General features: G+C 38.9%; 1 protein-coding gene across 14 annotated transcripts in view; it reads right to left on the bottom strand.

Moving 5' to 3' along the window:
* Positions 1–19,655: 19,655 nt before the first annotated feature.
* CAMK2D (calcium/calmodulin dependent protein kinase II delta) overlaps positions 19,656–27,770 on the bottom strand; it is a gene marked incomplete at both ends in the record, with an annotated part of 156,281 nt that continues 148,166 nt past the window's right edge. For all 14 annotated transcript variants that reach the window (XM_079534692.1, XM_079534704.1, XM_079534696.1 and 11 more), the window contains 3 exons: positions 19,656–19,888; positions 21,252–21,346; positions 22,512–22,587. In XM_079534692.1, coding sequence (XP_079390818.1) covers positions 19,656–19,888; positions 21,252–21,346; positions 22,512–22,587 — 404 coding nt within the window. The remainder of the gene's footprint in view (positions 19,889–21,251; positions 21,347–22,511; positions 22,588–27,770) is intronic.

Here is a 27,770-nt window from a genome sequence, read left to right as displayed (position 1 = left end):
CAGTGAAGCAGAACAAATGTTTCCCATAGATACAAATATGCACTTCTGTAGGTTGTATACAGATTTTTCTTCATCAGCATCATCACAGCTGTCACTGCTGACAACTATACAGGGTAGATATTCAAATAAATTATCTCAGAATTGAAGAATGTTTCCTCTGGGGTTATTTTAATGTTGTGGGACAGCTGATAACACCAGACTTTGACAATGGTGCAAAAAAAAATAATAAAGTACTCATTATTTTATGAAAATCAGCACTTCTGGTCAAATCCATTTGTGTGCAGCCCAAATGACATGACTGCAGCCATGCAGGCTGTGCAATGACCCCTTCTACTTGAATAACTGAAAGTGCTATTTGTCTAAAAGGGAAAAAGACTTCTGGAGAGCCAACCAAACCTGGTTCCGCATTTGTAACTTTCACTTCTCTTCGAGGTCTTCACTTTATTTATTTGTTTGTTTGTTTGTTGCTGCTGTAAAGACACACACTCTCCCAAATTAAATGGAAGTTGTAAACTGAAGAGATTTATTTCATATCATATGTACATAAATTCTACCTCCTGTCTCAGCACCTCCTGGAAGAAGGATGGCAGCGTAGCAAATGGAAGGAATTGACTTCTAATAATAAGAATGTCTCTAAACTGTGTTATGTAGCCCACTTTTCTGAAAGGCAGTAAAAAGTCAGCACTTGAGCTCTACAAACAGATGCTAATGAAAGGATGAGGGATGTTTACCACTCCTACTCCACTTTCAATCACACTTGACTAGAGATCGAAGAAGCCACTTACTCGGTTGTTCACCTTGATTGTATCAGCGTCTGGACCGCACCAAGCACTTTCAGACAGACTAAAGGAGCAATGGCCAAATGACACAATCTCACAGCAGTGACCTGGATAACAACACAGATGATTTGTGCGCAGGTACTTGGAGTGGGACACTGAAAATTTGGTACCATCTCCTCATACTGATACAAGCTGTAACAGTATTATAAAGCTTGCCAGAGTTCCTTGATGGATACCTCTGCCTGCAATTCATCTAGATAACAGAAAGAGCTGTGTCTCTGTGCCAAAGAGATAAGGAAGTTCTGCTAACTCTCTGAACCAAGGAAATAGGAGGTCCTGCTAGAAATTGGTCACTGAATATGCAACATGCTTTTGGGAAACTTGCATATGTAACATACCTCTGAAAAACTTCTGCATGTGTAACACGAATCATGTATAAAACTCAAGATCTTTTGTGTAAGTGATTTGTGATAGGAGAGTATCCCTCATGTATCCAGTGCTGTTATTAAACATTGCCTACTCTCTAACACTCCAACCTGAGTCTTAGTTTCTTGATCAAATCCTTTACAGTAACAATACAGGCTATCGGTAGTGCAGCTATCATGGGCTGGTCATTACATTTTTCTCATGCCTTTGTGAGCCCTAATCTGCAAACAAAATGATGCCATTATCTAGTTTCCTTTGTCTTTTTACAGATTTTTTTTTTTTTTTTTTTAGTGTTGGAGGAACTGATGACAAAGATGATTCTTTCATTGTAGAAGCTCACTGAATATTTTCAAAGCTGTGAAAGATGACATATTGTTAAGAGACACACCTCAGGACCAGGAACATGGCTGGCATGTTGATTTGTATATATTTCCATTTGGGCAGATCACTGGGGGAGAGTGGGCTACCAAAGCTAAAGGTTGTAAGACTTACATCTGCACCCAGAACTGCATAAGAAGAAGCAAACTTATCTGGCAGATACATGACAGGAGATAATGGCTTGGTGACTGTTTTATGGATACTGATTACTTGAAGAAACAAAGAGAAATGGACTTTGTCAACTACCTAGGGGATGTCCACAGAAACAATGTGAACCTGGCAGCAGGAGAGGTGTGAGAGTTAAAATTGTGTTTTTGCAAATGAAAAATCCCACTGACTTAGCCTCCCACAGCAGCTTGGATAAGCTTGGATAGGTAGATAAATAAAGAGCAGGAGGCTCCAGTGTCAAGATTAGGGAAATAGATGTGGCAGATATGATAAATATTTACAAAACTAGCAAAGATCAGGAGGTAACAAATTTATGGAGCTAATAACAGGAGTGAGATAGATAGCAAGCAGTGGATAGATTGTGAATCTGATCTGGAGCTCAATCAACGAGGAAATGTGAGGTATTCTTAGTGCGGGGGGGGGGGGGGGGGGGGGGGGGGAGGAAGGGTGGAGGAGGAGAGGGGAGAGGGGCTGTGATGTGCTTTTGGTTTTGTGCTCCTGCTTGCTGGATGCCCACCACTGCAATCATGAATTAAAAGTTTTTCACAAGAGTCCAGTCTCCAAAAAATCATTTGGGTTATTTCTCACAAAATTAAAGCATATTTTAAACTGAAAAGTATCAGTGTATCCATTTAAGTGAAAACCAAGAAGGCTTCAGGAAGTGGAAAGCTTGAAAAACACAAATTATTCAATAACTCTTAAAAAAATCACTTCTGTAAAAAACACGTAACGGATAACTTTTTGTTCTGCTTCAGACTTTGTGCATATCATTAACTGTAGCATTACATTTTTACTAAGTCACTGTAAACCTGAAACCTTGCAATTACACCTCCTTCATCAGTCATCACCATCTCAAATCTCCTTCATTTGTCTAACTGTTAGCTCTGAAAGATACATCTGGTGTCCAAAAATCAGATCAGGTTCTTTTTGCTTTTGCAAATCGGTATCAGTGACAAAAAGAAAAAAACAAACAAACAACAACAACCACCAACAACAACCAAACCAAACTAAACGAACAACAACAACAAAAAATCCACCCTTTTGTTTGGTTTAGTTTGGTTTTTGATTTTTCTGGGGAAGTGTTGTGTATGTTCCTCCTCATCCCGTTTCTCCCCCCCCCCCCTTTACTTTTTTTTTGTGATTGTACACAGGAAAAAAAAACACTGCTGATGTTTTGCAGATGTTTTGGTTTTGAACTGTTGACAAACAAAAGAAATTGGTTTTATCTGATTAACTATTGTGCTCTGTTATGAACAGTTGTGCTTTGCTGCTACTCTGAATTCAAACACTGCCCTCAGAACAGTCCAGTGTGATGGGGCTTTCTCAGATTTGGAGCTGCTGCATAACTTCATTCTCTAGCACTGCCATGAACCATGAACTTCAGAGAAGAAAGGTGCCACTGGGGATGCCACCTCTTTCCCACTAAGTGAGAAAACAGGAAGGTTTCTGTGATAAAGATTTGGAAATTGAGCAAACTTTACAAACCATGAAGTGCTTTGTGCAATGGCATTAGGAAGTAAGGAAGGCTCTCTAAGTTCTTATAATTCTGGCCATAAATCTTTCATACAGATACTGTAATCACTGTCATTCAGAGCATGAAACTCACCCTTGTACCTGGAAACTTGTCATCCATCAAATTCATGAGCACCAGATAAATTATATAGTGTCAGGTTTTTTAGCCACAAAACCAGGTAGGTGATGTCTACCTACTGTCAGCAACACGATAAGGATTAAATAGCTAATGTTCTTTAAAGCCTACCCATCAAACACCACAGCACCAGCAATACTACACCTAGTAATGCTGCCTATTATTCCTGCCACTGACTGTGCTCCAGGAACTGGTCTCACATAAAAGGAAGAGACAAAAGGATAAGTCATCAGTGGAAAAATAAGGAGAATGAAGGGAATAGAGTTTCAGACATAAAAATAAATGATTCATTTTGAGGAGTGGCACATGTCATCACAATGTTTTCAGCACAATAAATGCCAAGTGGTAATAACCTGGGGGTTTCTTGTGGGGAGCAGATGAGATGATTTGGAGGAGGGGCAGGCATGTAATGACAAGAATGAATTGCAGGGAAGCAGAGGAAATAGGTAAGCATTCAAGCGGAGAAGCGGGGACCAGCAGCAGTATTGACAGAGAAGTGAAAGAATCTAAGAGAAACCTCAGGCTGCTTTCTTATCTTGCCACCAAAATGCTTAGCTCTTTGCACTGGCTGTTTGTTCTCAAAGAAGAGCAGTGAGGAATGCTAAGGCCTTTTAATGAACAGCATGCTCCTCAAACCTATGGCACTTTTAGTCTCTCAAACGTCTCCCTTACTTTCTTTTGGCAGCCAGTATAAGACTTGTGGGGTGGGTGTAAGGCAGCTCTATCTTGTTGTGTATGATAAGCTGGTTTTAAGTATCGAAGAGCTAGGAAATGGTGATTATAGAAAGATGTCAATTCACTTAGACTCAGACACCAAGATGTGCTACGTAACTACAAAGGAGAGAGAAATATTCTCCTCTGAATATTGCTTATCTTAGTTTACCTCAGGGTCCTCAACTTGAGAAACATTGCAAAGAAGAGATCAGTGAAGCAACCATTCGGGGTTTTTATAAGGAAAGACTCTATGTTATTTGTATCTGTTCACATATTGAAACCATCATACACATTCATTTATATAAGAGACAAGAAACATTTTCTGCCCTCAGCTTCATGTTAATCCTCATTGCATTTTTCAGCCCTTGCAGCATCTTCAGTTGACAAGTGCACAAAAAAAAGGGATCCATTCTGCTATTCTCATTAGAGAGATTATGTCAAATAGGGAGATTATGACAATTCTGGGGAGTTGCAATGAAACAAACACTGGATCCATCCCTACTTACTCTTCAGTGAAAATAACAGAGAAATGCTGTCTCAAATATGAATGTTCACTTAGTGGTCAAGAGAACTGGCATTGCACGAGGAACACTTATGCTCAGACTCCTGGTCTGAATGAAGAAAATCAAATATTCTTACTTGTGTCTTCCAAATCCCAGCCAAAATCTTCTATGCCCAAACCTGGAAATCAGTATGCTGCTATACTTCGTCCAACACAAACATAAATATTTAATTGTTGATACATAGTAGCTTGGCTAAAACAGGGAACTGAAACAGTGTCTCAAAAAATATTTTTTGTTATATTTTTTTTAGCTTTTGGCTACTAGCATGCAAGAGATCTCTGCCATTCAACTTTGTCCCAAACCTGGTGCACACATCGCTGATAATTTCAAGATGCCTCTAACTGTATTCAAAAAACTTCTCTGATCATGTTGTGCCCTGGAGAATTGCAGGAAGTTCCTGGAAGTGATCAATGGAACGAGACCACAGTCCCTCTCACGTTCTGGAAACTAGTTTCTAGTTCAGGGTCCTTAAAACACACATATCACAGAATCACAGATCACAGAATCACAGAATGGCCAGGGTTGGAAGGGACCTCAAGGATCATGAATCTCCAACCCCCTGCCACATGCAGGGCCACCAACCTCCCCATTTAATACTAGACCAGGCTGCCCAGGGTCCCATCCAACCTGGCCTTGAACATCTCCAAGGACAGGGTATCCACAACCTCTCTGGGCAGCCTGTTCCAGCACCTCACCACTCTCGGAGTGTGAGGTGAGAGTAAAGAACTTCCCCCTGACATCCAACCTAAATCTTCCCCCCCTCAACTTAAAACCATTTCCCCTTGGCCTTCTGTTATCCACCCTTTCCAAGAGTTGATTCCCCTCCTGTTTGTAGGCTCCCTTTAGGTACTGAAAGGCTGCAGTGAGGTCACCCTGTAGCCTTCTTTTCTCCAGGCTGAACATGCCCAGCTTCCTCAGCCTGTCTTCGTAGAGGAGGTGCTCCAGTCCCCTGATCATCCTAGTGGCCCTCCTCTGGACCCTCTCCAACAGCTCCCTGCCTTTTTTGTACTGGGGGCTCCACACTTGGACACAGTATTCCAGATGGGGCCTCACAAGAGCAGAGTAGAGGGGGACAATCACCTCCCTGTCCCTGCTGGCCGCCCCTCTTCTGATGCAAGACATATATACGTATACATATATATATATATACACACCCACATACATATATATACATGTATACACATATGCATATGTATACATACACATATCCATATTTATACATATATATATATATATACATATGTAAAGCACAGGAGTAGTCATTGTTCTGATGCTCACAGTTAGCGAGAAAAGCTTCCCAACAAAGAGCTAGGCTGTTTGAAATTTTTTATTTCCTCCCAACAAATAGAGTGAATTTAATTCTTTAACTAAAGAATTATTTTGGTCAGCTTTCAAAGAGAACTGCTCAGTCCACAGGTTTATCAGGGCCTAGGGAGACAGTCAAGCACAGATACAAGGACAGCAACAAAGGCATGGAAATTGCCATGTCAGAGTTACAAATGAACGTTTCTACAATGTACTCTTCCAGCAGCCTCAAGGCCAACAGGATCAGAAATAAGCCAGCAAACAGAAACTCAGGTATGATACCAATCCCTATTATTATCTGTAAGAGTGCCCTAATGTATTCAAACTCCTGTTCAGAATAATTCTTTTTCAAAACAACTGTGGATGTTTTGTAAATTAATGTGTTCAGGTAGCTCACAGGACACAAAAGAAAACTATGCACTTAATTATTTACTTAAAACAAACAGATTAACTGTCACTAGTTTGCTTTCCAAACAATTTCTAAATTCATTTAATAAATTATCTTCCTAACTTACCAAAATGTATTAATTAAAAATATTTACTTTTGGTCAAAGCAAAAGGAATATTCATACAACATTATGAAAGAAAATTAAGGCTCCTTAGGGCTATCTCCTATGGTAAAGTATTGGTTGAAACTACTTGAAAAAGAAATGAGCTCTTTCAGAACTTCTAATAAAATCTGTAACGTGGTTTTATCTTGATTTGGTAATACAGTGGTTTGATAGCTTAAAGCTCTGATAACGTATTGAGATATTAACTGAGCTTTTCACATACATATACTGTTTTCTTTTTTAAAGACTTGCTTCGAGTTCAGATAGCCACATGTGAAACAATTCATCCATGAAAGTAAGGCAGTGTATTTTCCATAATTGTTTTTGCTACAACGAACAAGGCAGGCAAGTTTTTGCACAGCCCAGGGTCTGTATTTTACTTTCTACAAACTTTTCTCTAGGAAATCTTTTTTGTAGTTCAAAATTTACCATTACTAGTTTCAGAGCTGCTGAAGAATGCAAAGACTTTGTTGAATCTAATGAACCCTCCTAAGAGGCCAGGCTATCGCCTGCTCTGCTCAGAACATAGTTTGGCTGAAGTTACTAAATGTTGTTGTTTTCCTGCAAGAAACTGGGACCCACTGCCATTGTCTGTGAACGAGTAAGAACTGCTGATTTGGGGGCTTCTCTAAATTTTGGTTAGACATTTTTCTTTCTTCCCTTGTGCCACTCAGTCCATTTCAGTTCTTCAGTTATAACCATCTTACTGACCAATGTCAGCACTTAGGACACTGCACATGAAGTTGGTGCAGCACAAACCATGCTCTTCCCAGCAGTGTTTCTAACCAGTTACTTCATCATCAGGAATAAATGTTGCTCAAAAAGACAGAGACAATGTATTCAACAGAAAGCCAAATTCAGAAGATACTCAATTTCCATGGAGTTTGCAAAAATAATACACACCCACCTGGGAAACACTTAGCTTTCTAGGGGATGATCAAAGCAAAATATATTTGGTTCAGGAGGTGAATAAAAGGTGTAGGAGCTTAACTAGGTCTTGTAATAGAGATTAGTTTCTAGGGGTGGTCAAAGGCACCTAACGTTTGTTTTTGCTTATGTAAAGAGGCACATCACCTATGACCAAATGGACAACTGAGCACTAGTGGGCTACAGGCTGAGCTTCACAATGCTACACAAGGTCTATGGGCATGTTGGATCTCTTTTACTCAACAGAAGCTGGTTATCTAATAGCTTAGCATTCCCTGAAAGGAACTAAAGTTGGTTTCTGCTCCCAGGACTACTTGTGCATTTTATTCTCATCTGTTCTTGTTATCGTGGCCCTTGAGTAGGATCACATTTTCTCAAAAGTCTACTTGATATACTGTATGGGAGTCAGGTGAAGTCCCTGGTGACTGGAAAAAAGGCAACTTCATACCCATTTTTAAGAAAGGTAAAAACGATGACCCTAGGAACTGCCAATGTTTCAGTTCTCATCTCTGTGCTGGGAAAGATCATGGCTCCTCCTGTAAGATCCTCCTGGAAGCTATACTAAGGCACATGGTAGACAAGGAGATGATATAGGAGAACCAGCTTCACCAAGGACAAATCCTGCTTGACCAACTTAGTGGCTTTCTATGAAGGAGTAACTGTATCTATGAACAAGGGAAGAGCCACTAGTTTTATCTATCTGGACTTCAGTAAGACTTTTGACATGGTACCCCAAAATATTCTTCTCTCCAAATTTGAAAGACATGGATTTGATGGGTGGACTGTTCAGTTGACAAAGAATTGGTCATAGGATCGAACCCTGAGATCGGTGGTTAATGACTTCATGTCTGGATGAAGATCAGTGATGAGTGGTGTCCCTCAGGAGTCAGTGCTGGGACCTACACTCTTAGCACAACCTTGCCAAAAAGGACTAGTATGTACTGGCGGATAGGAAACTGGACATGAGCCATCAATGTGCCCTTGCAGCCCAGAAAGCCAACTGCATTCTAGGCTGCATCAAAAGAAGTGTGGCCAGAAGGTCAAGGGAGGTGATCCTGCACTCGTGAGGCCTCACCTGGAAAACTGCGTCCAGGTGTGAAATCTTCAGCACAAGAGAGACATAGACATGTTAAAGTGCATCCACAGGAGGGCCACAAAAACGATCCAAGAGATGGAACGTCTCTCCTAGGAGGACAGGCTGAAAGAGCTGGGACTCTTCAGCCTGGGAAAGAGAACGCTCCGAGGTGACCTGATAGTGGCCTTTCAGTATTTAAAGTGGAGCTACAGGAAAGAAGGGGACAGATTCTTGAGCATGGTCTGTGGTGACAGGACAAGAGTAAATTAGTTTGAAACATAATTAATTTGAATAATTAGTTTGAAGCATAAAGAGGTTAGATTTAGATTGGATATAAGGAAAAATTATTTTACAGGTTGTTCAGAAATGTGGTGGAAGTCCTGCCCCTGGAAACTTTTGAGGCCAATGGAGCTCAATTGCAACACATCACAGTGGCTTAGCAAACTGAGCTTTTCTGAAAGAATGCTGTTATCACAGGATATTGTGACAGGTCAGGGACAGCTGGCTTGATCAGTTATCTTAAGAAAGGAGGAGTTCTCAGGAAGGAGTGGAAGGACAGATGTGCACAGCAGAAAGACTCTCTTGACAGGTAAGGAGAAGAGCATGTCCCAGGGATATACGGAGCACCAAGAATCATAGAATCATAGAATCACAAGGTTGGAAATGACCTACAAGATCATCTGGCTCAACCGTCTTCTCATTACCATTGCTATCACAAGCACTGAACCATATCTCATAGCTCCTCATCCAGATGCCTCTTGAACTCTGCCAGGGACGGCGGCGACTCCACCACCTCCCTGGGCAGCCATTCCAGTGCCTGACCATTCTCTGAAAGAAAAAGTTCTTCCTCGTGTCTAACCTAAACCTCCTCTGGTATAACTTGTGGCCATTTCCCCGGGTCCTGTTGTCTGGGAGAAGGCCTTTCTCTTCACCACAACCTCCCTTCAGGAAGTTGTAAAGTGCAATGAGGTCTCCCCCGAGCCTCCTCTTCTCCAGACTGAACAATCCCAGCTCCCTCAGCTGCACCTCATAAGGCTTGTTCTCCAGACTCCCCACCAGTTTCGTTGCCCTTCTCTGGACACGTTCCAGGGCCTCAATGTCTTTCTTGTAGTGAGGGGCCCAAAACTGCACAGAGAGGCCCAAAACTGAACAGCAAGTAAATATAAAATCTCCCCTTGTGTCTATTACTCCCTATATTAGGATTTTAATGAAACTCAGTTTAATCTCATCCATTCAGGCTACAATTCACAGTTTCACCCATCAGAGCAATGCTTCTTGCCCATTGATATCCTCTGTTACTTTGCAGAAAACCATAGCGCAGACTATCAGCTGCCTCTGGCACCAGTCTCTGGTACTCCTGATATTTTTGCTTATAGTGTGAGCACTGTAAAGCTTTCAGTAGATCTTCCACATAGCAAAGCCTCCTGGGATTTATTTGGGAATCCCGTTTTACATTGTGTTTAAGGTACTGGTTGCCAGGCTCAGAAGGTCACCATGGAATGTATATGTACACATCAAGATGTGAACATGTGCATACAGGTACTATCACCAGCAGATAAGGTAACATCAACAATGTCTACAAACAATCCAAGCAGTTGCTTTGTACCCTTCAAAATAATTTCTGTGCAAAGGCAGCAAGAGTCAGTAGACCATTAACATCTTCCTTCATGAAAGTGTTAATATACTTATTTTTTCTTTACTGAGACTGTAAGCATCTTTAATTCTACTACCAGGTCCTGGAGCTGAATTCTTGGTTTTGCTCCCCTGCTTACCATGTCTCCATGGCAACAGTTCCATACGATGTTTGAGTTAGTGCCTTGTTGTATCACCAGAGATGTGTGCCTTGGAGTAATCCCTTCTCAATTAGTGTTTTTCATTTTTGTTTAGGTACCAATGTTCAGCGGTGACTTTGCTTATAAAATGAGCCATCAGGCACAGGAACATGGGCTCTTACCTCTACTACCTTGCTGGTAGCTTGCTAGCATGATCCCTTGACTATATCTGTTACTTAGCAATCTGTGACTGCCAGTGCCTTGGTCCTGGGCAGCTGTCTTCTCAGAGAGCCAACCCCGAATGCCTGAGAAGGGTGGGAAAAGGAGTGGTGAAACAGTGGAATGGTCTCTTCCTTCCCAGCGTAAGGTTGTTTTGTTTGCCTTGAACTCTCTCAGAGCAGTGAGCTGTTTACTAGAAATTCACTCCCCTCTCCTGCTGCACTAGCTTTATAGTACACAGGGGAAATACCCAATACTGATCGGGGAAACTGGTGACATACAGTTGCTTTTCTGACCTGAGGCAGTGACTTTCTGCTATAGGCCAAGTTCAGGGAATAGCAGAAATAACACCAATGCCCTAATAGCCCTTCTCAGCCATGAGCTGTGTCAGATTCATGATAATTTCTGCAACTTAATGCAACCTTTCAGAGGACATAACATAGCTACACAGTCTCAGCTCTTGCAGCTTTAATCTCCTAGAGAAGAGAATTTGTTCCAGCCATTTGCTACACTCAATTATCTAACTAGAAGGCATTATGATCAAAAAGGGGGCCAAATTCCCAGTTAGTTCACAAGATGGTCTAGTGACATTAGTGGGTTCTGGCAACATCTTTAAAAAAAGAATACAACATTTCTGTAAATAAAGATATACTGCTCTCCCATCTTCTCAACTTGTAAACCCTGTTTTCTATCAACGTGTCCTTTTTTGCACTGGTTCTTTTCCTCTCGCACTGTGATTAAATGTTCTCCTTTTCCCCAAACTTACTATTTGCAATGCTTTTTGCCTAGGTTCAGGCCCTGTACAGGAGTATGCAGGAAATATGCAGCTTCATGCTGCTGTTCTGGAGCAGATGGGCAGGCAGTGTTCTCCTCCCTTTACATGCATGCTATCTTGGAAGCAGATCCTGAAACATTCCCACATGTTCTACTCTCAAGGATATCTGTGTAAGAGAGGGAGAGAAGAGAGGAAAGGCTTCTAGTTTGCTATACACAGGATTCCTTTCATATTAGGCATAGACAGTCCTCACTGTAGACAAGCCTCACCTCTCACGGACATCAAAAGCTCCTGAACAGGCTTCTGCCACAGTGACTATCTTTACAGGAACCAAACATTAAGCAGCTGGACTTTGCAGCACTGGACTTTTAACCCACTGCATCCTTTCTAAGTTTCATCCACTTTCTAAGTTTCATTCACTGTTTCCTTTTCTTGTATTTTACCACCAATTTGTTAGGAGGAAAGAAGCCAAGTCTCCTTAAGTAATTTGGATCAATTATCCAGGAAATAGCTATTTTTCAGACTAATGCTCTTTTCTTGAGTTACATACAAAATATGACAGTGCAAGTTATTATTATTTTTTTTTTTTAAAGATGTGAAGAATGGTATAATTAAATTTTCCACAAGCTTTTCCATGGAGAGGGTATATTACGAAACATTAATAACACACTGAAGAAATGGCTAAGTTAATTTCTGAAACAGTGAACTCTGGGTTTCATTTATGACCAGAAGAGAGACGTTTATTTTCTTAACTGTGAACTGAGAGCCCATTTTCAGAAAACTGAGTCAATCTGATTCCTCCAGGTATGTGTATGGTGTATTTCAAGACCAAGTAAATACATGTTTTCAACCTGTGGGATATTGTACAGTCCTACTCACATTAAAAAAGAAGAGAAACCACTGAGTTCCTTTCTGATTAGAACAAATAGCATCATCTTTTGCCTTCCTAACTAGAAAACAATGTTAAAAAAGCCACCAGGAGGCAGCATATTAAAACTCTTGTGCTATAAGACATCCAAAGCAATATAAAAATCACTTCTCCCCCAAATCCTCACCCTGACATTCAGCAAATATATTCTCTCCATCATTCTCCTGGTCATTATGCTTTACACACTTCCTTCTCATCTACATATCTGAAATTAGTAACAATTCCGCTGTCAAACAGTTTACTGCAAGCACACAGTTAAAATGGAAGTCACACTGATTTCTGGAACAGCAGTTAGTGGAAAAAATGAGTAAAGAAAGTAGGTAGAAGTGATATGACAAAATTTAAACCATCCAGACTAAACCATTTTTACTTCCTCTGAGGTTTACTGAAACATTCCAAACTTCTGAGGTCTTTCATAACTGTTTTCTTTTTGTTTACAGTTGCATAGCAAAATGCCACCAAAAAGGAAGCACTGCAATTTTCAGTACACAGGAATACTCCTGTGCACCTTCAAGAGGCAGTGCTTCTGGATCACTGTCACACTGAAGCCACTGCCATAATTCTGGCTCCCAGTTACGCCACCCTAGGCGCAGAGCCAGAGAAGTGATCCAGCTCTATGTTTCCTGACCCATGGAAGCTGAAAGTTGAGTCTTCTCCTCCTTCAGACTCTCTTTTCTGCTGGTAGAAAAGAGCTGCTTTCAGCTGTGTCTCAGCACAGGATTAAAAAGCCTAAAAATCATAATAGCCATATATGAGAACTTTAAAACTAGTATTTGAAATCCTACTTATTCATGGAATTTACTGCATTTTTAAGTCCTGCAACTGTAGACATATAGTAATTATTCTTTTATAGCATCTTGTGTTAGGTGCTAAGCATAAAAAGGAGACAGAAAGTTACAGACGTAAATTATCTCAAACACTTCTGACCATGGACCTACAAATACAAAGCACATGTGAAATCTATCAACAAATCACTCTATAAACAATGTATAACTGGGTCCTCAGAAAAGACAGTTAAAAAGAATTAATGAAAAGACAGATCACAAAAGCAAATATTTGTATTTTCAAATGGCAAATCTGGCTTCTACGAGACCACATCCTTATTTCCGACTTCTTAATTCAAACAGACACTCCACATTTTCCAGCGCAAAACCACAATTAATTGTGAAATCAATCCACAAGCACAGTGTCAGCAGAAATCACAAATTTATTAATCCTTAAATATATCAATCATTTACCATTATGGCAAGAAATATGTACACTGTATCCCATGGTAAACTGCAGTGTTTCAAAATGACAGAAATGTATAATTCAGTTGTGGTGGAGAGAACAAATCACAATTTCCTCACATCTTGGTGTGGAAGACAAATTTGATCTACAGTAATACGTCAACACCACATGCTATGTTAGAAGTATGTTAAAAAAAACAAAACAACCTATAACTAATTAGTTAATTTTAAATACAGTTATGCCACTTATAGCCGCTTCACAAAAAGAAGAAAAAAAAAAAAAGAAAAAAAAAAGAAAGAAAAAGAAAAAAAAAAGAAAAAAGGTAAAGAAATTAAGGAGAAAAAAATGAGGCCATTACTCTTTTTCACAGATCCCATTGGCAGGTTAATATGGCTCAACACATTTATTGTAGATGCTTATTTTAAATATATACGTTTAAAATCATGTAATAATTATCAGAGAAGCTTAAATCCATCTACCATACATCCACTAGCAACAACATCAAAATGTTTAAGAACTGCTTTTGATTAGTAACAACACAGAAAGGTGGAATTATACAAATTAGGAAGCTTTCCCATTTTATAAACTTCAGGCTGCTGAGTTGTGAAGTTTTCACTGCTAAAAAGAGCATTGAGACATCATGCACTATACAGCGCTGCAGAAAACAGTTAGCCCTGTTGGTAATAAAATAATTAACAAATGAAAAAGAAATAACTGATCCCTGCGTTCTTCTATGTAAATGGAAGGGAATAAGCCTAAATCCTTGCAAGGATGCACTCTCACAGCTCTGTAAGGGAAGCAAAAACGGTCCCTGTCACAAAGTTTGTGTTCCAAACCGACATTGAGAGCATTCCCTGCACAATGTACAGACATTTGCAGCCAGGGATAAAGAGCCAAAACAAACTAGTAAAGCTGCAGAGATTGCTGTCCTTGATATTGTATGCTGCCTGATGGTTTTCATAAACCAAGAACAGAATGAGGGCGAAGTGGAAAAAAACCCAAATCTGTGGAAAGGTACTACAGCCTTACTAGAAAACTGGTGTAGATATAATACATTTCCAGAGAAGCAACAGCAACATTGGAAAGTAAACAAACTGTTCATACTAAGCTTTTAAGGCCTAATACTTCTAGAGTATATTAACCACTGATGTGGTCTATAGCTTAAACAAAAATGTAAAATGCTTTAAAGACTCCTTACTAACTTTACAGTGCACTCTAAAAGTGATAAAAATCTATTTTTTAGATCTCTTTAGAATCTCTTTTTAAACGAAACCTGCCTCTCAATTGTCACTTAGTTCCTTATGATTTTTAATTCTGATTAATTATCCAATATAAATTTTCATTTAGCACAGTATGAAAGCAAAGGTAAAAACTTCAATGAAAAAAAGAAGAATGCTGACTAGCCAGAATATTGACAGTTAATCCTGAAGTAATTAAGCAGCAAATCACAAGATTTTTCCAGTTGACATAGACTAATAAACTAAGAAGCCTTCAGCTGGTACAAAGCCAAGATATTATCACTTCCTCATTTATCAGTGATTTTGTCCATCTACAAGGTATAATAAAAATCTGTTTTATAATAACAGAGCTGCCAGCAGAAATCCTAACCACTCCTATCAGAACGAAAGCAAAACCAAGGAGGACTCAAGGGAAAAGGAGTCAAAAAACAGTTCTTAAGAAAAGAGGGTAAAGTGTATTTTTTGTTTCTTTTCTTTTTTATAAATAGGATAGTTTTTGAAGTTGGCTGTCAAAACTTGGCATAAATGGAGAAAAGATGACAAATGTATCCTGTATATACTGCTGTACATGAAGTGTATTTTTTTTTGTCTTTTCTGCCTTGCTATTTTCTATTTGCTTGGAACATCACCTTCATTGAAATGTTAACAGTGTACAGATGGAATACACAGCAAAATGGTGCATCACAAATGTGTTACATGAAGAACCTTCACAACTTCATGCACTCAGAAACATTCATGAAGAGAACGGGATGGCCAAGATGGTACTAAACCAGGTGCGTTGGGTACAGATAATACAAGAGCGGCACCGCTGATAATTTTAGCTAGGAGGAAGGAGAAAAAAAAAGATTGCCATTACTGAAGTAGCATCATCACCAGATAACAATACATGCTCAAGTGCTAGCCAGTACTTCTTAAATAAAGCCTTCAACAGATCATTTAACACAGTCCTGTGAGGAAAACTAGACAAAGGAAGTAAAAGCCCCAAATGCTCAAGCAAAGCACTGTTTTATTTTTCAAACCACTTTACACACATTTTCAATCTTTACAACATGCCAGACAGAGTGCTAAAATAAAAATTAATCACCTCCTCAAAGGAGGGAGGGCAAAATTCAAATATAAGTCACTCTTCCAGTTAAACGTACTTCCTTAGCATTACAGTCACTGTGCAAGAGTGAGATTCTCACACAAAAACTGAACTGAGTAACAAGGAAGAGTCAGATGCCATTTACATGCAAGACATGCTAGAGGAATATGCAAAGAAATAAGGAAAGAAAGGGAAAATGTAAGAAAGTAGTTAACTGAGCTCACAGTATCTTTTGCATTACCGTAGCATTGAGGGGCCGAAGTCATGAATGGGATCCCGCTGTGCTAGGCACTGTACAAACACAGAACAAAGTCTTTACTCAAGTTTCTTGCTGTTTCGTATGTAACTCAGGAAAGTATAAGGAAGTGTAAGATGTGATAAAGTGAGTGAATATAGACCTGGGAATCACAGGTATTAAGGTTTGGGAACCACTTGCAGGTCCAATAGTTTTTAAATGCCTAAACAATGTATGTCCACTCATTGCGCACACATAGATACAGTTCTGTAGAAATACACTAGCACATACTCGTAAGATAACTGAATACAGAGAAAGAGTTCCTAGAACCAGACACATCACTCAAATACAGAGAAACAATGTGCAAGACAGAAACTAAAATTTGCCTGGTCTGTCTCACAGCAAAAACTACAAATAAAATTCATACATAAACTAAACATATTTTTGTGTTCATATTCTCCTCTAAATCAATTATTTGCCCTCAGGAAATATCTCCATATACCTATTGCTACCAGAGAGCTCAATTCTGTCCTTGGATTTGTGCACTTGTTACTGCAGTCCTCAAAATAAATAAGCTAATCTGCTCAAACTGATTTGAAATAACATAGGATACTATGTTTGCAAAAGCAGATCACAGCTATAATTAACTGCCTTTGCAAATTTATTAGATTTGAAACTCTTCATCAGACAGCATGAGTAAGATTTTTTTCTATTATTACATAAATGTCATTATTAATTACTGGTATTTATGTATTTATATAATTGTTGGTAATAAATAAACTGTCATAGACTGTAAATTTCAAATACAAGAGAAGAAAACATGGATAATCTGGAATGAATTCAATTTGAATTTCTTCGAAAATTTACAAAAAATGGAATTGCTGGTCTGACTGGAAAAGTAAATATAAAGTCAAAGATGATCGTAAAGACAGCCAGGATGGTTTATGGAAAGTGAGTTCTGACACAGTGCTATGTGGGAATATGTTACACAAATTTGAAAAGATGTAGTTCAGCAGAAAAATACAAATGAAAATAACTAAAAGAAAAATGACAGTACTCGAGCTGGAAGGGGAAATATCTGACTAGAGGAGTCTCAGTCAATGACCTGAGCACAAACACATTTACACAAAGGTGGAAGGTATTATAAACAGAGAAGAAAACAGGATTATTGTATGAGAAGTCCAAATGACCTTGAAGAGTGGGTAATTCAGAAATAGTATATAAAGTAACAGGAAGCACAAAGCTGCACACACTCAGCAAGTTTCCTTATAGTTGCTGGCTGGAAATGACAGTTGAGGATAAATAAATGGAAATAAATGGCTGTCTTAGACAATTTGGCATAGAAATGAGAAGACTCACCAAAAAAAAAAAAAAAAAAAAAAAAAAAAGAAAAGGTCTCAGCTTCTTCTGCAACTCCTCTTAGTCCCATAATCTTTACTCTTCTTAGACAGTATGAGCAGACATAAAGAACTGACAGTCTGAAATACTGTCACAGCTTCTGTGGGGAGCATCTCAGGCCTGTATATGCAACTGTATTCCCTTGAGATCTGCATTCTGCAGACTCTGAGGCAGCCAGACGCACTGTGCATGCTCGTTATATTCCAGAGAAATTAGCGCTGGTGAGTGTTTGCAGGAACAGTACATGTCACAGGATGCAGCAGCCCATCTTCTGTGATCACACGTGCTGCGTGTTATGTGAACTAGTACTGAGGCTCCTGTTACAGCATTATATCTCAAACAGAAGAAGCTGTAGAATCTATGTAGTACATCTCTGTAAATCATTACTGGAACTGTTTTCACATGTATTGCTGAATAAATTCCATAATCTTCCATAAAAATAGTAACAGGATGGTTATTTTGTTGTCTTCTGATTTTTAGTGTCTAAGAATAAGTGCCATAAATTAGGTCAGGAAAGCTTTCCTTTTTTTAAAAAAAGAAAAAGATGCTTTTTTTTCCTATGCCCCAACCATCTCAAAAAACAGAATAACAACAAAAAAAGATGAAATAATTCCCTACTCCAATTCTATACAGGAGTCTGCTACAGACCCTGTCCAGGATGCTCTGGGACAGTTGATCTTGTCTCACTTATGTTTTCTGGCTCTACACATATCCAGGTCAGATCCTCTGAAAAAAGCACCCTTATGAAAACATCAAAAAATAACTGCATTTCAAGAAAATGCAGTTATTCTTTCTATATCATCTGTTTTAACACTGGCAATGCAGCTGTGATGTGAAAAATAGAACAACATGGTTCTCTCATTGGTTTCCCTTTAAAAAACAAAACACTACAGTTATCAATAGGTAACAAAATCACTCCTCTTCTAAATATATATATATATTTCCTAAATATATACATCTCTGTATCTATCTTCCTCACTGAAATTTAATACTTTGTTCTATTGCATTTAGGTAGTTCCGTGTGGAGCCAGGAGTTGGACTTTATCCTTGTTGGTTCCTTTTTACTCAGGATATTCTATGATTCTATGTTCCCTAATAACTGAGTATTATTTTGTACAGGAATGATTCTGCAAGTAAATTATGGGACATGATGAAGTTCGAAAGATGAAATCTAAGCTTTCGTCATTCACACTGCCAAATTCAGCAATTATACACATTAAGACACTTCACGCAAAAGTAATTATATCTTACACAGAAGGCTTGCACCCGAGCAAGTTAAAGCCTATGCCAGTGTTGCCTAATTGAGAAATGGTCTAATTTAAGTGTCTTCTTAATGAAACTGGCCAACCTGGGCTCCAAGAGACACAGCAGAGTTAGTAAAGGCTAAAAGCAGAAGAAAAGCAAAGGACTTGAGAAGAACCACTTGAAGGAGCCATGACTCTAACTTTTTTAAAGAACTGTGAATGTGCTGAATATCTGGCTCAAGGAATTCAGGTTTGTGCACACTGAGTCACAGCATGACTGAGGGCATTAGAGTTAGAGGGCATTTGGAAAAAAAAACACAAAAAACAACAAAGAACTGACGCAGAAAAATGATGACAAAAGAGACGAGAGGTTTACTCATAGAAGTGGAGTAATTATTAGACAGTGACCACTCAGCAGTTAAGCAAAAGGAGCATGGGAAAAAAGGTAAGAACATGATAGGTATTCATATGACATTACAAAGGAAATACATAAACTGACTCAAAATTGAGTTGCAAAGAATGTTGGTAGGCCTGAGTGGATAGAGGTGGCTGGAAATTAGAGAAAATACTACTCAAATTTCAGGGTTTTTTTTCCTTCACATTTTCCAGTCAGCTCTAACAGCTCCATGTATCCTATCACTTTTTTTTTTTTCCTCTCCACATTTTCCTGGAATCGTATTTCAAGTTTTCCAATCCCATTTTTGTGACTTGTATCAACCCTTATCTATATTAACTCATTTTTCTCTACAACTCTCAACTCATGGACTGAGCTGTATCAGTGGGTATCACAGCTGAAAACAACAAGAACAAAACATTATTTTAAAAAAAATATTTACACAAACACTGCAGGCACAACACTGAATATAGTACACACTGCATAAATAACCACAAAAAATTATGCTATCAGGAGGACTGTTTTGTAGTTTTTAAGGCCAAAAAAAGCCATTAGACTACCTGGTCTGACCTACATAGTTTAACCTCATGGTATGAATTGTTTCTTACTTGATAGGTACTGTTGGTGACCCTGAACGGTGAAAGTGAACATTCTGCCATTTCCCGTCACGACGGTGCCAGACCCGTGTTTCCTCTGACTGCATTGTCTTTGGCATCCCACTTCCATCCATGTACTGCGTGAGCCGTATGTATGCAATGCAAGCAGCATCATCACCCACAAGGTGGACATGAGGATTGAGGATAATGGTGTGGATTGGCTTATTACTTTTGGATAAAGCTAGGAAACAAAACACACAGAGGACAAATAAAATTTTCTCTATGCAAGGCAGAACAACTTATCTCACCCCATCTTACAAAACAAAAATATCAAGGTAATAATCGCTGTTTATTGTTAATCATCCTTAACTCAGATACAATGTAGAAATGAGCACAGTCACAGCATAAAGTACACCTTCACCTTTCCTGTCAGACAACCAGTCAGACGTTTAATAGTACATATTACTTTATTTAAAGGGCCAAACAAGTTTCTGTAACTGATCATATGCAATTATTTGACTGTGACCAGTTCTGGGGCACCTTAAATAGTAACAACATATAGTAATGTATGCTATTATACGTTACTTCCCTCTCTTCCATCCAGCAGCACATTTGTTGGAAGGACTTCAAAATAGTTTCTTAACAATGGTAACAGAAATAACAGCGAGATGCCTTTTAAAATCCTGCTGACTAAACAAACAAACAAACCAAAAGAACCAAAAAAACAAAAAGCAGGGTAATTTTATTTGCATTTGTACTTGACATTTTCAGTTAAAACAAAGGTGTTTTTTTTTTTTTCTTAAAAAAAGAAACATGTTAAAGATTTATATGTTGAAAACTAAAAAGCTGAAGTAATGAAATCAAACATGTTAAAGGAAAAATATGGAAAATTCTGTTTTTGAGAAGGAAGATAATTTAGTAACATAATAATTCCATTTACTGATGAAACATTTCTCAGAAGTTACTGGATAAACTGGTTATCTTCATTTATAATACTTTATTTCCTTTTGTGTTAAGTCTACTCTAAATGTAATGCAACTTTCATTACATGACATTCCAAAACTTTATCATAAAGTTTATCCACTCTTTGGGTGATTTTTCTTTCTTAGAGCCGTCACAATTCTACTATACAAGCCAGTACACAAAAAGCTACATGTCTTCCCCAAAATATCACATAGTAGCAGTCATTATAAATTCACTGGAAGCACTGACTTTTACTTGTAATCACTCCATAGTCACACCATTTAGTGGTGCTCCTTTTAAGCATACTAGCCACATAACATAATGTACTCCTTTTCTGCAAAAGAAAAAACTTTATGAGAACTACTTTTTTTTTTTTTTTTTTTTTTTTTAAATCTTATTATTCTCTTTACAAATACTTAAAACTGTCCTTCACCTTCTAAGGTACTCCATGATATGTGAATGAATGTAGCAGAAACAGACAAAAAAAAAAAATTCAACTAGAACTCAAAATGAAAAAAAAATTAATGCCACCTTCCTCTACCTAGATCAATTAACTCCCAAACAAAAATGCTGATTAGACTGGAGAAACACGCTCATAAGGAACAGATGAATGCACACAGGGATGAAAAAGGAATGTTTACCATTTTCAAAGTAAAACCGATGAAAGTCCATCCCTTCTACTAGATTACCCAAAGCTTCAGGCTCAAAGGATGTAAGGCCTGGATCACAGATTTTTCTGTGGAAAAGAGGAAATTCAGTAGTAATCACATGCAGTTATGTAGCATGCTGCTGGACAAAAAAATGTTTCCTTTATTCCCACTGGAAATACTACTTACATATGACATCACAGTGGAAAAGAACAGAAACCAATGGGAAGCATTAACTGGCTTTACCTAAATCAGTACATTTGACAGCTTATTCCAGGGATACTAGATCTCGAATCAAACATCCTTTGACAAAAACAAAGACTGCCAAAGATGGCCCAACAAGACAATTCTATAGACCAGTTTTCACTTCTGGCTCTGAAAACTGCCTCTATGTAACCCAAGGAATATTTTTCACATCTTACACTATAGTTTATCTGAGATTTTAAATGTTTTTAATTTGATAGAAGTTACATAAAAGTCAAGAACAAGTTTCCACTTGACATTTGTACAACACAGGTTTTAGTGCAATCACACCAAATAAAAGTTTTGACTTATCTTTAAACAGGAAGAGCAGTGTCACAGTTGACCTATGAAGCTTATGCTGTAACAGGGCAGAATTTACCCAGATAAACACAGGACAGCAAATTAAATGCTGAGAAGTATTTTTCTCTACCTCTTTTTTAGAGGTGGAAAGAGATGTAAGTATGTCTTTGTTTTGAAAAGCAGAGAAAGAAATCTGCCCACTTTCCCTCAGCAAATTCTTACACAGAAATGCACAGTGCTCAGTAGAAGCTGGTGGAACTCATGTTACACATAGTTACACATGGAATATCAAGGTCTTTCATGCTTTGAAGTACATATGGGATTCTAGCTACTAACAATCTCTCTATTGTACTTTTTTTTTTTTCCAGTTAAGAGAGCTTTCTACTCTGTTTTCTGGATTCTAAATCAAAACCACAACTTTACTTTCATACAGGAAGATAGGCCACTGTGTATTCTGTCAGGATGATGGTCCTGTCTCAGCAAAGAGGCACATCAGTTTTATATAGCATCTCCTCTGAAACTGGCATCCAGGCTACTGTAAAGCCAAGGCAAACTAGCAATCAAAAACTATGTTTCTTCAGGGTACCTGAGAATGATCTTCAGCAACACACCAATACAAATAAATACAGTCTTACATGCACATTTAGATGTGCATTTCGAAATGTTTGGAACACATCCAGTTGCCCAGCTCTCTCCAAAATGAGTACTTACGTGTAAGCTTCGAAGTCCCCATTGTTGATAGCTTCAATCAACTGCTCAGTAACCTTGATAATCTCCTGCTTACGAGCTGGAAAGAGATACAAATACAGCTATAAAAACAGTGACAGCTGAAAGGCTGTCAGACCAACATCTAAACAAAGGTATTCTGTCACTCCTCAGATGGTACAAATGCCTTTTCTCTTCCTTGTCTATGACCAATGGACATTATATTACTGCTTTGCACTATTTTCACCTCAGCACTCTTAAAGAAATTAAACACATCAAAATCAATTCCCGTTCCTATCATGGATATAATCCTCTTTCCTGTGCTGACGGATCTGCTGCGTAAAAACCAGAGCAGAACAGAACCTAGCTCTCCCACATCCCAACTCTGTCCTTTGAACTAAAGGAAGCTGGTGGTTGTTTCACAAGTGATGCTCTAACGATTCATATGCGAATGGGACCTTCAGCTGCTAGGCGTATAATACTACTTTCAATTTTTTTTCTAACACTTGGTGTTTGCTATCCTTAAATGTACGCATTTGGCCAAAGAGGAATTCTGTCTCTAAGCATACAATTAAGATTCCATGGTGCAAAGCTCATGGATTACATATAATTTACACACACCCACACAGTTCTAATTACAACACACTGTGTCTCAACTCTGACTTCTATGATTATCCTTTGCTTGTAAAATGCTTATCATCTACTTTACATAAACCACAATCAGATCACTTGGGACTGTTGCAGTACAACTACTAACTAATACCAATAAATGATAAACAGTAACAGAATAAGAAAACATTAAAAGCAACGAGCAGAACATGCATTTTCTAGAAACAATACTAAAAAAAAAATGCCTGTATTTCTAAAGCAAAAGTATGTGAAATGTTTTTTCTTTGATCCACTAGTCAAGAACCATAGAATATCTGGAGTTGGAAGGGACTCAGCAAGGATCACCATATCCAACTCTTGGCTCCATACAGCACCACCCAAAATCCAAACCCTATATCTGAGACCACTGTCCAAATGCTCCTTGAGCTCCAGCAGCTTGGAGCTGTGCCCACCGTTCTGTGCAACCTGTTCCATGCCCACTACCCTCTGGTGAAGAACCTTGTCCTAACATCCAACCCAAACCTCCCCCGACACAGCTCTACGCCATTCCCTTAGGCCCTGTCACTATCGCCAGAGAGTGGAGATCAGTGCTGCCCTTCTGCTCCCTGTGAGGAGCTGCAGCTGCCATGAGGCCTCCCCTCAGCCTGCTCTGCTCTTAGCCAAACAAACTGAGGTACCTCAGCTTCTCCTCGTACATCTTCCTCCAGACCCTTCAACATCTTCAAAGCTCTCCTTTGGAAGTTCTCTAATAGTTTTATGACCTTCTTACACTGTAGCACCCAAACTGCACACAGCACTGGAGATGAGGCCACACCAGCACAGAGCGGAGTGGGACAATCCCTTCCCGCACCCAGTGGCAATGCTGGGCTTGATGCACACTTTTTGCTGCCAAGGCACACTGTTGACTAAATCCAACTTGCTGTAAACCAGAAACCTCAGCTGTTCTTAAAGCATAAAGCATTAAGAGCAAAGTACTATTAAGAAGGTGTCTTGAATGCAACAAACATTCCTAGATGCACAGCTTTTTTTTTCACGTGCTTTTTCATCAGTAAGGCAGTAGAAAAGCCTTAGACTGTGCTGTATGCAGCCCAGGTATTCTGTTAAACAGCAGCAAGAACAAGGAGAAATCTCACCTCATATATCCTCTTATGAGATTTTTACTTTAATGACATGAGTCCTTTTCTCAGGACCCTCACTCTAGACATGGATCACAGACCAATATTTGTTAACGATGATAGGAATGGCACGAAAACAGTGCGAAGTAAAAGAAAAAAATTCCTGCCCAGTGGTACAATTATCAGTAACACCAGTTACCACAATGGCAAATTCCTGTGACTTTCAGATGGCAAACCTCACTGATTTCACAACAACTTTTTTTTCATGAGGAATTGAGGTTTATGTTTTTACTGCGCATTTGTAAATTGAAAACTTCAGCTTTATATTGATAAAGTTCAACCAGAGAGGCAATGCTCTCAAATACAGATTTTTATGAATGTAATGGGTAAGGATGGAAGGGATGATTTCAAAGATTTAGCATAGGTTCAACTCCTTATTAAACCTCAGAATACCTATTTGGAAGATCAAGCTTGAGTTAAAATAAAAATACAGGCAATTTGGCTTTAGTAGCTCTCCTGTAGAAGCAACAGCTGAAATTTTCTCGCGCTCTCCTACACATGGACTAGACAACTCATACACATCAATATACTCAGAATGTTAAGACTATAGTACTGACAGAGTTAATATCGTTCAAAAAGAAAACATTGGGAAACATAGGTAGAATGTAAATCTCCAGTGCCGTACTGCAAGAATTGGAATCAAAGTGTTTGAAGAATCTGTTTATTTTATGCTCCACCATTCTAAATTCAAATGCACACCTAACGTCTTCAGATAGAAAGCACCAAAAAGAAACCAGAAAGCAAGGAGGCAATGGAAAACAAGTAGGTTTTGATTACCAGACAGCATGCTGGGTAAGAATATTTAGCATACAAATTATGTTATTTTTCATGAATACTGTGGAAACAAATAAGAATTTTAATGAAGAGATCTTTTGATTGTAGATCAGCAATGGTTCCATTGTCAAATGGTTAAACAACATGAGAAGAAACCGCGGACATTGCATGGCACAAGCCAAGCGGTAGGATAATTGTGTAAGAAACAATGGTGCTGTGTTCAGAAAAGCTGGCAAAAAGGGCAGAAAGGCAGAATGCACAGACATCATGCAGGGAGGAAATCACAAGTTTTGGATAGTATATCTCAGATGCATATAACTAAAAGACCAGAGTTAAGAAAGTTGTACAAAATGCTTTATTTTAAATAATACTGTTGATTTTGTACTATGTTAAAAGATTTGCCATTAAATTGAAGAAAAAAAAAAAAAAGGAAACAAGAAGAAAATGAACATTGCCAAACAGCTTTTTCTCTGATTTTTTTTTGTCTCAAAGTTAAATTTCAGTGGAACGTGTTTCTATGAAGCTTTCCAATAGAAGCCACTTACTGATATAGAATATGGTTTCAGTTTCTCTGGGCAGTACTAACATTTAGTAGCACTGACTCTGCTGACTGATACAAGAATGAAAAACATCCAACAAAATCTGTGCACTGGCAAATGAGATTAAAGGCAGTATCACTGACTCAAATCAACCATTGTCTGACTCCAGCACTAGCACCAGTTCTTCCAGTACTGGTGGAAAACATTGCAATTCACAATGGGAACTGTCAGGAACAGAATTATATTGCCAAGCCATTTGCATACCAACTCATCTATCAAGCTTTCTATAAAATTCCAACTACCACATGAAATTCTGTATGTGAAAGCAACTAAGCTACTCCTTCCTTTCAGTAACACACAGGCAATTACGTATCTATATATGCAGCAAAGAAAATAAAAATGACAACTCCAAAATTAATGCCTCCTATTTTTGATGTTGGCCCACGACATCAGAAGCGGATGTTGGTCATATAGCAGTACAGGCTGAACCTTCCCACCAATATTCCATTACATTTTTTTGCTGTGCGACAGACGGCAACGGGGGGGTAGTCGGACAGAATGGTGTCTGACATGGAAGTGCATCTGAAGCAAAGCTGTGTCACTGAATTCCTCCATGAGAAAAAAATTGTACCCACTGACTTTCATCAACACAGATTCAACAGTGGATCTGAGCACAGTGAGGCAGTATGTGGTGCATTTCAGCACTGATGCCAATGATGTGAAAGACATGCCATGTTCTGGACAACCATGCAGATATCTATGAGCAGCATGCAGGCACTTGTTAATTGCTGGCAAGAATGCACTGCTAAAGGTGGTGACTATGCTGAAAATTAGCATTTTGTAGCTGAGAATTTGCTCTATAAATAGTGTTATTGTGCTTTTTGTATCAGCCCTGATGAGGCTGCATCCTGAATTCTGATTTAGTTCCGGGGCCCTCACTACAAGAAGGACATTGAGGCCTGGGAGCACATCCAGAGAAAGGCAAGTAAACTGGTAAGGGGTCTGGAGCACAGGCCTTACAAGTATTATATGATTACTGTGGCTGGGGGAGCTGGGAATGTTCAGTCTGGAGAGGAGAAGACTCATAGTGTCCTTATCACTCTCTATAACTGCCTGAAGTCGTAGTGAGGAGGGAGTTGGCCTCTTCTCCATGTAACTAGCAATAGGACTAGAGGGAATGGACTCAAGTTGTGCCAAGGGAGATTCAGGTTGGACATTAGGAAACACTTCTCTAAGAGAGTGGTCAGGCGCTGGGATGGGCTGCCCGAGGGATATGATTTAACAGGAAATATCAGTGACAGGCGGATGGTTGGATCTTAGAGGTCTCTTCCAACCTTGTTTCTATTTGTTGTAGTTTCTGTGGAAATGAATAGGAGGCATTACTTTTGGAGCAACATTATCTATGAAGCAGAGGCTTTACGTTGAAGGAAAGAAGAGAAAGGATACTGGAAGGATAGAGAGATTTGGAATACTATAGGCAGACAGATGGATGGAGGCTGGAAAACATAAAGGCAGGCATGTCCAATCTGTAGCCCAGTACAGCTCATACTGTGGCCCATCCCCTGCCGCTGCGTCATCATGGCAGCTGCTCTGCCCTGCCAAGCGGCCCTGCCCTTGACATGGGGACATGGGGAAGACACAGTGCGGTGCTGACTCCTCCTCTTGCTAAAGCAGCACAGACTCAGTCACAACAAACCCCACGTGTATTACATGTGTCATGTACTTCTGCTTGTTGAGTAAAACGCAGTGATTGCCAATAGTAATATTTTGAACTTGCCTAATGGAATCTTGAAAGAAAACAGAACCCAAAAAAGGAAAAATCATGGATGAAGAAACAGGGTTCAGCGAAAAAGGTACACCTGAGTACTTTTTTGTCAAGACAACTAATATGGCACTTCGTTTAATTTGCAAGGAAATCGTGTCAGTTTTCAAAGATTACAATTTCAAAAGACATTATGTGCAGAAACCCTCTGCCAAATTTGATGAATTGAGGAATGCTTCATAAAGACAGAACAGCAGAATTGAAGAAAAGTCTGTGAACTCAACACAATATTTAAAAAATCATTAAATGACTCTATTATAAAGCTAGTTGCATGGTAACTAATCTGATTGCCAAAAAATCAAAACCTTTTACTGATGGTGAATTTATAAAACAATGTATGGAAAGC

This window comes from Tetrao urogallus (assembly GCF_951394365.1).
Source record: "Tetrao urogallus genome assembly, chromosome: 4".
NCBI lineage: Eukaryota > Metazoa > Chordata > Aves > Galliformes > Phasianidae > Tetrao > Tetrao urogallus.
The sequence above is the reverse complement of the archived record's forward strand: the minus strand, read 5'-3'. Positions and strand labels throughout refer to the sequence as shown.